The 16,631-nt window shown below is 45.0% G+C and overlaps 1 protein-coding gene across 5 annotated transcripts in view; it reads right to left on the reverse strand.

Moving 5' to 3' along the window:
- The window catches only part of ZNF385D (zinc finger protein 385D), a 663,079-nt gene that overhangs the window by 260,795 nt on the left and 385,653 nt on the right, over window positions 1-16,631 (reverse strand). The window contains exon 1 of one of the 5 annotated variants that reach the window (XM_036431597.2): window positions 13,745-14,195. The exons of 3 other annotated variants lie outside the window; for them this stretch is intronic. In XM_036431597.2, the coding sequence (XP_036287490.1) occupies window positions 13,745-13,766 (22 nt within the window). In that variant the 5' untranslated portion in view covers window positions 13,767-14,195. Of the gene's footprint in view, window positions 1-12,808; window positions 13,227-13,744; window positions 14,196-16,631 lie in introns of those variants that run through there. One more of the 5 variants, XM_036431596.2, reaches the window with a different exon arrangement.

Here is a 16,631-nt window from a genome sequence, read left to right on the forward strand (position 1 = left end):
AATTTTTTTCCAACTATATTGAGATATAATCTATATATACATAAACCTAAGTGACTATTACATCCAGTCAACCAAACAACTGGTCAACCTGTTCCTATGACACACTGACCACCAGGGGCCAGACACTCCATGCAGGAGCTGTATCCTGCTGGTCAGTATGCTCCCAGAGCCAATCTCCTGCAGTCAGCCAACTTCCCAAGGTCCTTCCCCCAGCCAGCCAATCTCATAAGGTCCCTCACCTCTGACTGGGGGAGATGGCCTCAACCGGCCCCCATTGCTGGCCAGGCCAAGTGACCTGACCCATGCACGAACCTGTGCACCAGGCCTCTAGTTGATATATGATATTGTATAAGTTTTAGGTATAGAGTATAATAATTAGATATATGTATATATAGAGAAATGATCAGCACAGTAAGTTTAGTTTATATCCATCATTGTACATAACTTCAATTTGTTTGTTTTTCTTGTGAGGAGGGCTTTTAAGACCTATTCTCTTAGCAACTCTCAAATATACAATATGTCATTATTAACTATAGTCATCATGTGCACATTATATTTCTATGACTTATCCTCTCTAATAAAAGGGTGATATGCAAATTAACCATCACTCCATCATAAAAAACAGTGACAACCATAATCACAAGAGAGTGCCACCCAGTCCTTTCAACCCCATCAAAGTCCCCCAGTCCCAGGGTGGCAGCTGCTGAGAGTGGACAGTGTGAGCAGCCTGGCAGAATGCTTGCTTTGTTGCTGCAGTGACAAGGCAAGTGTTCTGCACCCAGCTGTGGGTGGGCCTCTGGGCCTCGGAGAACCTCTGGGCAGTGGGCTCGGAGCGGCCAGGACCCGCAGAGAGCTACTGGCACACAGATTTGTGCGCAGGGCTACTAGTTTACTTTATAACTTCAAATCTGTGCCTCTTGTCCATCTTCAACCATTACCCCCACCCGCTTCCCCAGCCTCCCATAGGATTTAGTCTCTCAAATGTAACAAACTGCACTAGGTTACAAGTAGGAGGTTTCATTTTTACCATTTACCTGTGTAGAATATTCCATGTTTAAAACTGAACATACATTATCTTTCTGAAAAACAGAAAGTATTCTATTGAGGGCATAGAAAGATTTCATGGCCTCTCCCATGGACCTAAAAGAAGTCTGATCATTATCAGTTTAGAAAAGATCACCCCACATGGGGCACATTGCACACTGTGCCCAAAAAGAACTCAGTGAGAAAGGAAATCCCTGCGGAAGAACGGGTCCTGATATCAGACACATGGCCCAGCACAGGGAAGTCAGCTGTCACTGTGATCAGCATTACTTGTAAGTTAGGGTTTGGGTGCATCTCTGGCACTGGTGTTGGTGCTACATATTCCACGGGTAAGACTTTGTATCTCCTGCGCTTGTGCTTTTATGGATGGGAACTGGAATCTTTCCCTGATCTCAGCCTCAGGTCTCACTGCCAGGTGATTGCTTGGCGTGCAAGTGGAGAGGGGTTTGACTTGTGTGTTGGTCGTTTCCCTTTTGCATGTGTTGCCTGCTCCAACACCCACTGCTCTACTTGAATGGTGAGAACAGCCTCCTGGGCTTTGGCTTTCAGAAGCTTTACACAAGGTCTGACCCAGCTCAGCTGCTTACTATAGTCTCATTGCTCAAGCCTTGTGACATAGGATGAATTCCCCTTACCTCAATTTACTGATTTGGAAGCTGATGCTCGAGGGGCAATTTGTCCAAATGTACACCACTCCATCAAGACGTGGTTTTAATTTTTAGTTTTGAGTATTGGTACTAGCCAGATATATGCCTTCACTAATCCCTGGGCCTCCATTTTCCAGTCTGTGAAACAGAGACTTTGGCTTCCTACGCTTGATGATGGCTTCCTACGCTTAATGATAGCAAAGAAGATGGGAAGAGACAAAGAAGTCTCCCAATTTTGCCTCTAAAATGGACATCGTTCAGGAAAGTGCAATTGTGTTGGGATCTCTCTGCAACTGTATTTTACGCTCAAGGAGAGCAAGAGTAGCTTCTGCTTCTGCTTCTGCTTCATTGTTCATTTGTTTTCTTGTCAAAAATGCTAGTCAGCAGCCGTTCAGGCCCAGTAACCCCCACTGTGGCATAATTTCCTGCTCCTAGCAGCCCTACTTACCAGTCATAATAAAACACACAAAAGGAACACTTTGCTTTGCACATAAAAGTCACATATTTGGCAGACTAAGTGCTCCAATGAGCGGACGGCATTTGACAGGAGGTGAGTGCATTGGCTCTGCTAGGTTTGACTTGTGTGTTGGTTGTTTCCCTTTTGCATGTGTTTGCCAGGCCATTCACTCAACACCAGCCAACTGAGCGGGAGGAAGTGGAACCTCAGGTCTCTATTGGAAGTCCATCAAGGAGAGATGCCCACGGCTTGGCATTCCACTCAATAAACATGTACGATTCCAGTGTCCATGTGCCAGGCTCTGTGCTAGGAAGTGTGTGAGTTAGAAGTCTTTCTAGATTCGCCCCCTACCCCCGACATTTGGTGAAGGCTTCAGTATAGCGCTACCTTGTCTGTGTGTGTGCACGTTGTTTTAAGAATATTGATTGTTACCACAATGACAGGTCGGGAGATGGAAGGCACAGTCATTAGCTTCAGCTGCCCTCATAAGTTGTTACAGAGCTCAGAGAGACGCTAATGGATAAACAAGGCTGACAGGAACACGAGGGGCCAATTCAAAACGTCCCAAGGTGGCTAAGTCTTAGCCAGGTCTTTCTTTCCCTAAACAGCAAACAAAACCCATTAGTATTGATATTCAGGGGAGGCAGACAGTACAGTGAACCAAGAATGACTTCACCCCGGTTCACCCATCATATCTCAGGGCAGGGGGTGATTTATAAGCTGCTCTCTCTGTACAGTGATGGTGCCATAAAGATGATCCATGAGCACTTATACTTGATCTTTGGGATATTTCTTCTTTTCAGTCATGGAGAGGCATGCGGAGTCAGGTCTCTGAATTCAAGGCAATAGCCACTGCCAACGTTTAGTGTGAATCACCACTGCAACAGCATGTGGAATACTTAGTATACACCTTCTAACTCCATCCTTGCAATTATTCTAGGAAGTTGCATGGATGGTTCCTGTCCACAGCTAGGGAAACAGGCTCAAGGGAATCAAGAGACTTGCCCAAGTTCTCCATGGGGAACTTGGTTGTCTTCGGTGTTGAACCCGGGACTCAATTTTGATCTATTGGAACGAGTATGACCAATTCATCCCAGGCTGCTGCATGAGGCTTCCTTCATTTCAGCACCGAAAGTCCCGAAACCCCTCAGTATCAGGCAAAATGGGATAGTTTGTCACTCCAAGAGGAACTCTAACTATAGACCATTCAGTATGCTACAGATTACAAATAGAGCAATTTAGTTTAGACACTTAGACCTGATTTCCCATATCTGCAGGAAGCGGTTCACAGACCTCAGCTAAGCAATCTCTAAAACTGCACTCCTTGAAGTGTGGTCAGCAAGCAGCACCAAGGTCACCTGGGAGCTTATTGGAAAGCAGAATCCCAGGCCACACTGGAGACCCACTGACTCTAGAGCTGCATTGTGACATGATCCTCGGGGGACTTGTACCAACATTGCATTTTGAGAAAGGTTCTAAAAATCTTTTCCAGAACTATACCACGGTGATCCTCAATCCACTGGAGGAGCATAAAGCTCCTTCTGGTGCCAGCCCTATACAGGATCCCAAGTAAAGAAAAGGGGAGCCCATGGCTAGAACTTCCACTCCAGGGTGGGGCAGCATAAGCAGTTTGTAATCAGGCCCAGACTACATGCCATGGACCCTTTGCCCTAAGGGGAAACAGCGTGTTGGGAAGGAAAGAACACAGGCTTTCAATTCATAGTGCCTGGGTTGGCACCCTGGTCCTGTTGCCTGAGGGACCCAAGGGCAAGCTGAGAACTCCTAGGGCACAGGATGCACTTTGTAAAGTGCTTAAATTACCCATCTTCAAGGTTGCCAGGACTGCACTCCACCAACGGGAGGTGAAAAATTCTCTGGAAAATCACAGAGATCGGTAAATGCCATGCCTTTGGGCTTCTCGCTATCATTGTCTTCGTGATTGCGCATGTTAAAGTTAGGGGGAAATCAGGCAATGATGCAAAAAAAAAAAAAAAAAAAAAAAAAAAAAGTAATTTACCAGAAGGTTTGTGTTTAGGATTTTACACAACATATTTCTTAAAGGGGAAAACACACACACACACAAGAGTCTGCCTTCTAATGCAACTGTTCACTGCTAAAGTTGCCTTAAGATATAACTCTAAAGCATGCGCACAGCCCTCTCCGTGATAGCCTGCCGTTCCTTGGGGCAGCTAATTAAAACACCTGGTGGTAAGCAGTGCCTTCCATATGGTGCAGGGGGAGGGTGATGCTGGGTGATGCTGCCCCGGAGTGAATGCAGCCTGGCCTCCAAACCAGGGCGCCATACGTTATGCCCTGTGGCTGGGCTTCTGGAGCGGGCTCTGAGAGGGATGCTAATCATTCCATACAGGAAGGGGAGAACTGTTTAGAAGTCCAGCAACACAAGGAAGCATAGCTAAAAATCGATACCAAATCCCTCTCTCCTTCCAGACAACTATATATATTAATAAACTCCTGCGGCTTTCAAGGTGTCCATCCCCATTAGAGTGCTGCAGAGGGAGGAATATGGACCACAGAGTCTTCGTGGAGAGTTTCCTGCCCAGCTCACTTGCTCTCCACAGCCTCTGCGTCTGTGATTTCCCTTTCTTTAGTATAGATAGAATAGCGACAAAGGAACAGATTAGAAGTGGCCTCAAAGGTACATTTGACCCCACAGTATCAAGGGCTTTTGGAGGAAGTGATCAAATGCTCCCTCCCTTCCCTGAGCCACTAGAAATCTCTGCTGGAATGCTAAGCTGCAGAGCTGGACGTATTATCTCCAAATGGTTATTTTTGTCCAAATCCACTCTTCTTCTAACTCACTTGGTTTTTCACGTCCTCCTAACAAGGTCCTTTCATATGGTGCTTTGTAGATTATGAAGCTTGCCTTCAACTTCTCGTGACCCTCACTGCCAGACAGACTCCTAAACCCATTGTCGAGAGGGAATAGCTGACTCAGAGAGAGAGCCACTCACGTGTCCCAGGTCACGCTACCAGAAAGTGACAGAGTAGGCACTTGAACTGGGAGGACTGGCGAGGCATTGCTGAAAGCTCTTCAGCTCGACTCCTTTTCCTCTTACCAATACCTCCCCCAAGAGAGCCTCTCTCCAATCCACTGAGATGTTTATATGGAGAAACGGTCTCATTTCAAGTGCTCCTGCAACCAGGTGTAAGATCTCCTTCCAGGTCATTGGTCAGTTTGCCCTGAGATCTGCTTCTTGAACTTTCTCCAGATGGCCTAGGGCAGTGGTTGGCAAACTCGTTTAGTCAACAGAGCCAAATATCAACAGTATAGCGATTGAAATTTCTTTTGAGAGCCAAAAACTGACTTCTGCGCATGGGCCACAAAGTTTCAATAGCACTGTACGTGGGTGCCCGCGTGTGGTATTTTGTGGAGGAGCCACACTCCAGGGGCCAAAGAGCCGCATGTGGCTCGTGAGCCACAGTTTGCCGACCACTGGCCTAGGAGGCGATTCCTACAGGATGTACTACCCAGGCTGCCTTGTCAGTTGGCCATTGGCTTGGTTCTGCCGATGAGGGGACAGAAGCAGCTCACTGGAGGGTGGGTGAAAGGGAAAAGCCAGGGTATTTCTCTGCCTCTCTGTGTGCATAAAGCTGAATCCCTCCATCCTTCAGTGTCTTAGGCTTGCCATGGTTCCAACTCCTCCCATAAGGCCCTGGGCCTGGCCTCCGGGATGACATCTCATCTATCTTACAGCTTCGAGCTTCCTACTACTGCCAACCTTGGCTGCCTCATTGTCCCTCATGCGGCTTCTCAGCTCTTCCATCACCCATATAGCAAATTATCTGCATTAAAGTCCTTCTTCGTGAGTTAGCAGGTATGGTTCCTGTTTTCTGGTTGCCCCAACAGAAATAATCACTTTTTTTTCCTATTTTTATACATTTGTATATTTGGTTGGCTAGGAAGTGAAAAAGCAAGAAAAAAAAATCAAATTTTACTGACGGCTTAACATGTACTTCCTGGGGCTTGGCACTTTTATATGCCTTGTATATTTTAGTCCTCAAAATAGAACTGTGGGAAACGTATTATCATTATTCTCCTTTCACACACACACAAAAAAAAAAAAAAAAAAAAAAAAAAAGTCTAGATATCAAAAAGTGTGGTGGCTTGCCCAAAGATACAAAGCCAGTAACTGGAACAGCTAAAATTCTAACAGAGGCCATTTTTTCCTCTTTATCAGTCGTGGAATAAAGACCAAGCTGGGACTCCATCTTGAAAAAAAAAATAAAAAATAAAAAAAAGCACTGGTGATGGTGTCACTGTAGATATCAGAGTTTGGAGCACAAATGACTTTTTTTTTTCTTTTTTTTTTTTTTTACAAGCATTGAATTAAATAGTGAGCCAGGAGGAATATATAACATATAATTAGTACAAGCCTCAATATCTGGCATTGCCTTGGAAAAACTGAGGCAGTGGAGAAAGCCTGAGTCCTGCCTGAGGCAGCTTAGTGCCTTCTAATTAGTGTGGGTTTTTTTTTTTTTTTTCCTGATTATAATTAACTATTTGATTTAAAAATCAAGGTGGAATAAGTAGAAGTATGACATATGCTCAGACCTATGATCAATGAGAATTCCACAATGTCAGACACAAATATATTTGAGTTCCTAGTCATTTGTCTGGGATTTCTTTACCTATTAGCTAGAATATTTTTTTTTTCTGGCATTAGGATTACAGATCATCTTCCATTCATAAGATATCCTCCTGTGCTCTGCTACAGGGAGGGAAGACACTGAAGGAAGACCCAGAAGTACTGAATCAATCTTGGCTTTCACACGTAACAGCCTTGTGACCTTGAGAAAGTTCTTGCAGTCATCCCAGGCTCAGATTCCTCTCCTAAAAATAGTGATAATTATATTTCGTCTACCTCCTGCAATGGGTCATTTTGAGCATTAAAAAGAAGCACAGAATGTTGATGTCTTTTTGATAAACACAAATTGCTATAAAAGTGTAAGCGATCATGTTTATCAAAGCATGTTTCCCTTTGTTAATTGCGTTTTTATCCTCAGAGCAATTTGCCACTAGCACATTCCCTCATCAGCAACAGGCATGGATAGGAAAAAGGTAAAGGGTGAAGAACAATTTTACAAAAGCCTTGCAAACAGTATCAAAATCCTGTCCATTTTCTTTGGCCTTAACAAATGGCAGTCTTTGAAACTGGTGGCCCTCTGGGCATTTTGGCTATGAGACACAGGAGGTTTTCCTGCCTGTTCCAGTCTCCTGGCTATGCCAACATCTGGGACAAATTCACTGAAACCAGGTGATACTGAAAAACGTAAGTCGTGAATTAAGGGGAAGTAAGTGACATGAAGGGGAATAGATACAAGATATAATCTACCATTTTATATGATAATTTTAGGCATTCTTCAGGCAGTTTTGTACATTGGTCTTAATATTCTAAAAGATCTGGCCCTCTTTTTACATGGCAGAGCCCTAAGAAGAAAGAATTAGGAAGTAAACAAAAGCAGAAAAACGATGGTGCAATTCCTTACGTTTATGGTAAGATCTGATTTCTAAGGTCTCACCCTTGCTTTTACAGATTTAAAAAGGGCAGCGAATGTCACTCCAGTAAGAGGGTTTCTCTAGTCAATGCACACACACCGGCTTTCACAGGGAACATCAGCCTTAAAGGATCTTGCTGAGGAAGTGGATTCCCTGGCTGTCTGATCTCCAAACACCCTTTCAATTTTGCACATTCAACACATCTTTCTATGTGCCCATGTGCCAGGCACTGAGCTGAGCCAGGAGCTGAGGACACAGACGTTAAAGAACTTGGCTCACCAACCTCTGTCTCCCACCAGACACAGTGATGCTTTGGGGCAGACAGCACGAATCCTGACACTGCTGCTTGCTGCCTTTCCTCCTGACCTTGGCCAGGTTACTTTTCTCTTTCCTCCCCACTTTCAGAAATGTGATACTGCCAGTGGGGGGGGGGGGGGGGGGGGGGGGGGGGTACGAAGAGAAAACTAAAAGTTTAATAAGGAGAAGGGGTTCGATGCACTCCACTCAGTGCTCTGATGGAGGATCCTATGCATTTCAGGTTTTGGGATCGAAAGAGTTTCATGGCAATATCCTCAATTTCCAAGGCTGTGCAAACCTGGAGTTCACATTTGAAGAAGGCTGACTTCCAGCTGCTTCATAACGATTTTAACACTGTGACAGAGCAAAGCGTCTTCCTATTTTCAACCCTAGCAATTTGGTTCAAGCGTGATCTCAACCACTTTAAGCTCTGATATTTCTAGCCACTTCTTATGCTGTATTTTCTCTTAATGCCACCAATCATGTGTGAAATTCTGTTGCAAAACTAATCTTTGTGGGAAATGAGATGCAATGGTTGCTTTAAAGAGAGAGAGAGAGAGGGCAGCGACTGTGACCTTTCTTGTTTTTTGTTTTTTTTTTTACATGTTTTTCATAGTGTAATATAAATGGAAACATCTTATTGCATCTTAAGGTCAAATAGAAATAGGTTCCTTCGTATACAAACATCACTCTTTGTTAAGCAGGGAAAGCCTTGAACATTATCTTATGACTTAACTTTAAAAACCTTTAATGTATGTAATGGTGGTTAAACTTAAAAGCCAACTCTGCTAAAAAAAAAAAAGTTTCATTTCCATCTCATTAAATCAATACTTTGTGTTTCATCTTTCAAATGATATGAACAGATTTAGGAATACACAAAAGATGGGAATAAGGAATAATATTTGAGTACTTCTATAACATGGTGCTATTCAACAATCCACTGTTAAACACACACACACACACACACACACACACACACACACACACATATAAGCCAACACATCTATCTCGCCTTATCAAGGGAGGTTTCGGTCAAAAGCAGCTGTGACCACATCTCCTGGAATGGGAGTCAGAAACCACTAATTTAAATTTTTCATTTGTTTTTCTGGAACAATTATACCACCCACAAAAGGGTAACTTTGCAAGTTGTCATTATCTCATGAATTTTGGAACTTATCCCTTAAATAAACCCATCTCATTTCCATATAATTATAGCAACTAAGAAGGTTCTTAAAAAAAAAAAAAAAAAGGTAAATTTTAGCTCAAAACTTAAGAGTGTAAATGAATAGTGAATCCATATTACAGGCATACTGATCAACTATAGAATTTGGTTCCTTAATGAATTTAATAGAGAACAGTCTTGAGGGGAAAATCTTTATTATTTTTTTAAATTCTTGTAGTAGAGTTCAGGTTCCTGCATAAATCCTTTCCAACAGCATTCACCTGTCACGTTCCCCACCCCAGTAATTTACTGCACATTTTTTACTTTTATAAAACGTAATGGTAATGTTCACAAACTTTAAAAAGGGGAAACCTGAGCTAACAGCTTTCTTCCTGAATGATTCTGTCCCTGGGAACTTGGGTAAGACAGAAACACCTCCGGAGTGTTTAGAAGACTCTAGTGGGCCTAATTCCCCATAACAGGTCACTTAGCACAAACTAATTAGGACAACTTAAATGTTTCCACTAAAACACCAAAAAAGAGGATTTTTTTCCCCCCCTGCTGCCTGCTGGTTTCTGCTCATTTCCTTCCCCATAACCTTGCCACTTGGTTGTTTTTTTTCCAACACCCTGTTTCAGAGGTGAAACTTGATGGGCCAGCCAAAACCCAAAGTGTAAATGCTGAGTTAAGAATGTTCTAAACATCCCAGGGACGAACAGAAGTCCTTCTATGACAATGTACAATCGTGTTTATTATAGGCAGGGGGATAGGTGTCTGGTCCATAATTTTCCTACTAAATCTGGTCTAGCTGTTGTATTAAAAGCTTCCCCAGTTATGTATTCCTTGTTATGACAGGCACACCTCTGAGTATCTTTTCTATTTGTCTTGGGGCATTTTCAGGCAGGCAGCTGACCCACAATTAACACCAAGCTGAACTTGAAGAGCTCAGTCTCACTTTCTAAATGTTGCTTGCCCTTTTCTCTACTATTATGCCGTTAATGGTAGCATTTAGGGTGAGCACTAACATTTGTCTCCCAGCTCCCCGCATGTGTTGAAGGAGTTATCTTTTCCTGTATCGTTTCTCCATCTGGTTCTCTTGGGGTCTGATAGCATCCTGGTGTTCAGCCACACAGTTTCCCCCGTGCCATCAGCCTCCCATTTTCTCTCCTGATGGCAGAGGGTTTCGACATGGCACCCCTCTGGCCAACCATGGACACTTGGTGGGGTGGATATGACCAGTGGTGACAACTCACAGCACCAACAGCAGAGAAACGTGCTGGACCAGATGGCAAAGGGGGAGATGACTCAGACATATGGCGCTTAGAGCTGGAGACAGGACACAGGGACACCTTCTGCCAGACTCTGAGATACATAACCGGGGTGCACTCAAGCAAGGAGCCTGCCCTTCATACCTCCACACTCCTTTTAGCCAAGCTTGTAATCCGGCGGCTCCTGCCTGTTGTACTGACAACCACCCATGGCTACTCTCCCATAATCTGGGATAACGTCTCCCAACTGCCTTGCTTTTATTTCTGGATACATTTTTAATGGCTATTTACCCTTGGCACATGTAATTTTTAACTAGGTAAAATATTTATGGGAGTGGAGAGGGTGACTTCGGAAGCATTTATTATTCTCCCTTGCATTTACGGTAAATCCCAACCAGGTTGCTGACTGGGATTTTCCTGGCTTCCGTCTCCCATGTGGACCTGACTTTTAACTCTAAGTAATGAATGCAAGCAAGATCGATAGAATAAGTAACAAAGGTATCCAGGGTGACTGAACAGCAAACTCTTCAATCACAGCGCGGTAAGTGCGAATGAACAATTATTGAAAACACTGCACTGAAATCTCAGTCGGAGATAAGAGTGGGGCTTAAGCCATTAAAAGAGTCCATTAGTCATGTAAGTCAGAGACAGCACACTCCAAACATGAGCTGTTCTCGAGAACTGGGAATATTCTACCAACTCACACACAGACAACTGATTCTAACTGACTCCAACGGACCAAGGACAGAGCTCCACTGCCCAGTCCCAGAGGGCGAGGAGGCATGAGAGAGGCAGAGAAGCGGAGCCAGTCTGCTCAGGCAATCATCCTATAGTTATACCGGGGGTGGGGGTTGTGTAACACTGACAAACTACATTATTCATAAGGGAAGTAAATATCCCACCTGAAAATCAATTCACCCCATGTTACAGCATCATCATGATCTCCATCACTCCCTGATCAGGGCACAGATAAAAGAATTCTGACACTTCTACCCCATCCCACAAATCACCAGCAAAGCTCAAGAATGCTTCCTGGCTTCCCCTTTGTCCCTGTTCTCCCTGACTTAATAAATCATTTTGCACTTCAAAAATGAAGGGACAGTAATAGGCAAAGGAAAAAGCATGGTTCTGAAAAATGACCTGAAATAGCTAAAATGTTGGGCACACACATCAATGTATACACACACACACACACACACACACACACACGTACGTATCAGCACAGTCGTAAGGATTTGCAAACATCTGAATGCTACAGAATCTTCACATGCCTGGGTGGCATTGCTAAATGCCTCCTGTCCTGGCTCTTGTCCCCCGCATTTCATTAAGAGACAGGTGGGCTCTCAGAGTTCTGATCTCTCTCAGCCTGAACAAGGGGCTGCACAGCATAACCTGAAAGCAGCGGCATTCCTGAATCCGCACAATTTCCTCCGGGAATAGAAAAACACAGCTCATGCCGGAATTATGGTAAGACCAAACCACGCTCGTGACACACAGGGCAACTTTAGCCTCGCCCTTAAAAGAGTATATCATTTCATTTGAGTAGGACATCGCATTTCAATGGGGACTATTAAAAACTTGCGTTGCACAGTGAAACTAATTGCCCTGTGAATCACCCTGCTTCACAAGACGTCTGGGCTAGCGTACAGAGAATTACACAAGCTAACTCCGGAGACCATTTCACCAACAGTCCTCACTGCACTCATCACACAATAAATTGTTGCAAGGGGCTGAAAACTTCTAAGTAAAATTACAATCTACTCCCCAACCCCTCAAATATCATCGAGATGCCAAAACGTTCTTTTGCCCCAAAGACATATTATCTCTACAAACTTTTCCATGTATCAAAAATATATTCAGGATCAGCAATCACTACTTGCTATTTTATTCATCGCCAACACACAAGCTTACTATCTCCATTAACCCCTGAAAACAGGGTGGTGTTCAACTCTGGATTAGGCTTATATTTGATTACGAAGTCGGGACTGTTTCCTTTCCGATCAATTTTAGTAGTTTTAACGCCTCTTTTCTAACATGACATACATGATAGGGGCATCAAAACCGCCGTCAAGACAACTAAAGGCATTCAGCTTTTGCAACTTGTGTGCCTTCCACACTTTTACAGATGTTCCTAAGGCGAGAGAGAGAGAGAGAGAGAGAGAGAGAGAGAGAGAGAGAGAGAGAGAGAGAGAGAGAGAGAGAGAGAGGGAAAGAAAGAAAAAAGCACTTACCGTAGTACACACAGAAATCAATACCCGAGACACTCGTACTGCCCCCCCTCTCCCATCCATTCATCTATTTCTTTAATCTGAAAAATGACTCTGGACTTCCTACTTCCAGCTCTCACTGCGACATCACACAGTGCATTTGCCTCTGCAACCCTTCCTCGACCCCTCCCCAGCGGCTCTCACCAACCTTTGAATATCAGATAGATGCCCTTAGAGGATGACGCCGGGTGGAACTCACAGAGGGAAAGCATCACTTCGGGGAGGAGGAGAGGCGATTTCAGTTCTAATCCCGTGGCTTCCGAGGCGGCGGAGGGGTTTCTGCCTCCTTCCCTGGCAGCAAGTTGCAGCGTTACAGTGCGATGGTACAGCTCCCTGCCTGCTCACAGCGCTCCGCTGATTGCCCAGCGGTGAGCCTCAACATGTTTTTTTTTTTTTTTTTCTGGAAACACGGGCAGCTCCACTGAACACCTCGGGGAGGCTTCCCCGCGACACCCCACTAAACCTCACACATCTTGAACTCCGCCAAGGCAAGATTAAGGGTTTACCATAAGATGCAGGCTGCACTAGGCTGCTCTGGCTAAATGGAAAACAGGGATGGGATGGAGCGTTCTCGGCTGCTCAACCCACAGCACCCCAAAGAACCTTTTCCCTCTCCGCCTCAGCATTAAGGAAAAGCCCAGTCGCTCCAGGAAGCACTGGCACTGACTAAGCTTCCGCAGCATCCGTAGCATAGGAATAGGAACTTTTCCATCCCAGAGTGTCAGCCCCTGACTCCCCACATGGCGCACCGTGTCCCCGTGTTCCCCTAGCTGCTGAGAGAGCCAACTTCACGCAGGCACATGCAGGCAAAGTTTCGCCACCCCCAAGCCCGTCTCTCTTCCTTTCCAACTCCAACTCATCCAGGACTGAGAGCCCCAACTCCACAAGCACAAAGGGTGCTTGGAAGGCTGCATGCACCGCCAGCCTGGTCCTCCTGGTGCCCATGGGAGGTAGCTTTCATGTCACCCATTCTTGCGGTTCCAAGATTTTTTAAAAAAATAAATAATAAATGAGGAAGGGGCTTATCTGCACCGACGAAGCGTGATCACCCCTTCAGAATCCCATCCTCAGAGTCGGCACTCACCAAAATACATTATGTTTCTCATTAATCGGACAGCGGGGAGCCCACCGCGGCACCTTCAGCATCAGCTCGCACCCAAGGCTGCTGGCTCCCGGGGCAGAGCGCGTTCATGCTCCGGGCGGCGGAGAAGGCCCCGGAGCGGCGAGCGGAGAGCGCCCGCCCAGCGTGCGTCCCGGGCGGCAGCGGCGCCCCGCAGGCTCCGGCCCCTCTCCCGGCTCCCGGGCTCAGGATCCCCCTCGGCAGCCGGAGCGTGCGCCGGGGCCGCCCGCTGCACTGCCCATCCTCACTGTAACCCGACTCCTCCTTGCGATGTCCTTGCTGCGCCTGTGACATCAGGGCTGCGAGTACTACACACAGACCCCCCGCCCCCACCCCGCCACACCCCACCCCCGGTTCTAGGAGCCAGCGTGCGAGGCGCTCCAATCGCCGGCCTGGACCAACCGTGGCTCTGGGGAAGCTCGGTCCAGCCCAGAGGCCCGGAGGGGGGCAGAGGGAGGGGGTGGTGGGGGGCTCTCTCTTAAAGAGAGAGGGGTCCCTGGATCCACCCAGGAGCACGCGGGGAAGGTTCGCAGGGGTGCCGGGAGGGGACGTGGCGAAGGGGAGGTCTACCGTGTAATTAGACACCCTGGTATCCCTCCCCTCCCGCGACTGTCATCATCATCATCATATCATCATCACCATCATCATCATCATCATCATCATCATCCTCCTCCTCCTCCTCCTTGCCCAAACTGAGCCTTTCCCACCAAGTTACAAAGGCAGCGGGAAGAGGATGGCTGTCTTTCATTCAGGGCGTTCTCTTTGCCTGGGGCTGGAGGGTCTCTTGTTTGTGATGTTAATGCCAAAGTGGAGTAAAAAGACTCCAGGGACCATGGCTAAGGGAATTGAGGTTTTTCAATTAGGAATGATCAGATCATAGAAAGCAGTGAGTAGTGGGTCAAGATTTATTTTTATTTCCTGCGTGTTGTTGGTTTTTTTTTTTCCCCCTGAGCTAGGTTAATAGAGAAATGGAAAGAAAAATAAAGTGATACAAAAAAAAAAGTCTCCTCCCAGTTTCACAAGATCACATCTGCTGCTTTTCCCTTAGGAAGTAGTAGTAGAAAGGACACTGAGGCTGGGATGGCCTTGAACCCCTAAAGCGAGAGAGATGTTGAGTCTGAAAGGCAACCGGATTGTGTCAAAATCGCAGTCTAATCGCCGGTACAATATAGATACCACGCGCACTCACTCCCACCGAATTTGCAAGGAGCAGTCAAGACAGACAAAGCTTATAGCAAAGCCTCTGGCTCCTCCAATGGTTAATGAATTGAAGTTCTTATCTGACACAGAAAAGGATGTTAGAAAGAAATCCCTGAAAGCTCGCTGATTAATACTTAAATTCCCAGCATGGAAAATAAACTCACAGAGCGAGTTCAGTTCCCCACGGACTCCGGACTCCTCGCTATGCAACCCAACTTACCTACGGGACCACTGAAACTTAAAAATGTCTGTCTAATTTATGAAATGAAGAGCTGAAGATAAAGAACGTGAACCTATGAAAGGAAGCAGCGGATATATTTTTAATATGGGTGTTTATAAGTCGTGTTAGCAAATGTTTCTACATTTTGATGTTAAAATAGTAAACAATTTATACAATGACGTGTCTGTTGGTGGATTTCATGCCCAAGTTTGGATCTAAGGGGCTGGAGCTCCTAATAGCAGCTTGCTGTACAATCTTGAAAAAAAAAAAAATGAAAAAAAAAAGCTTAAGCCCCTATTTCCTCTCTGTGAAAGGAACACTATGACAAATGCCCTCTCTCACAATGAATTATAAAGAGTTTGGTTAATGAGAATAGGTAATCATATATAAATCAGAAATATTACAACGAGCCTTAGGATAAATCTAGTGGTTCTTTTAGAAATAAGACTCTTTGGCCTGGCCTGAGAGCTTAACAGTCAGAGCCTCCTCCTGTACACTGAAGGGTTGCAGCTTGATCCCCAGCTTGTGGGAGGCCAATCAATCAATGTGTCTATCTCACAACAATGTTTCTCTCTCTTTCTCTCTATCCCTCTTCTCTCCCCTCCACCACCTTCTCTCCCCTCTCTCTTTTTTCCTCTCCCCCTCCCACTCCCTTCCCACTCTCTAAAAAATCAATAGAAAAAATATCATTGGAAGGATATTAAAAAATAACAATAAAAATAAATCTAGAAGTAAGATTCTTATGAAAAACCATTTGATGGAATGGAAATTAAATAGTAAAGAATATTTACATTTTTACTCCTCCTATAAAATAAAAAAATAATGTTGTAGGAAAATATTGAAGAAAGCGCATGCGTGCTTTTTCCTTTTGGGCAGATGGAAATCCTCCAAAAGCCCAATTACAGGCCCTTCCCTCAGGCAGAAGAGCCATCTGTGGTGGAGCTTACTCAGGAAAGTCATCAGCTGCCTTGACCTCCTACATGGGCTAGGGGGCACTGCAGTGCAATGTTAGAATTTTTGGTCCCTTTGAGTTCCTGTAGTTAGGAGATGCAAGCATTAAGAGTGGGGTTTAAAACAGGAGATTTGAGACCCTAAAGGACTGTCTTCATAATTAATAACACTGTTGCATTTGCAGTTACAAGGTAAATTCACTTATGTCATCTTTCTTACTGACAAACTGAGATACAGAAATGTGGATATGACCAATGTCACAAATGAGCGATGTGAGGCTCTGAGGTGCTAGCAACATTTTCAATGATGTGGTCAGTAAAGAACTGTTGTCTCAATATGTGTATATTGAATTGATGTTACAGTTTTCTTTACTCAAAGAAATAAATTATAAATTTCTCATTTATAAGCACTCAGGTAAATTTCTTTCCCAAATTATGTCACTGCATGCTCCAGGGGAAATACACACACACACACACACAC

Source organism: Pipistrellus kuhlii, unplaced genomic scaffold, assembly GCF_014108245.1.
Source record: "Pipistrellus kuhlii isolate mPipKuh1 unplaced genomic scaffold, mPipKuh1.p scaffold_m20_p_11, whole genome shotgun sequence".
Taxonomy (NCBI): Eukaryota; Metazoa; Chordata; class Mammalia; order Chiroptera; family Vespertilionidae; genus Pipistrellus; species Pipistrellus kuhlii.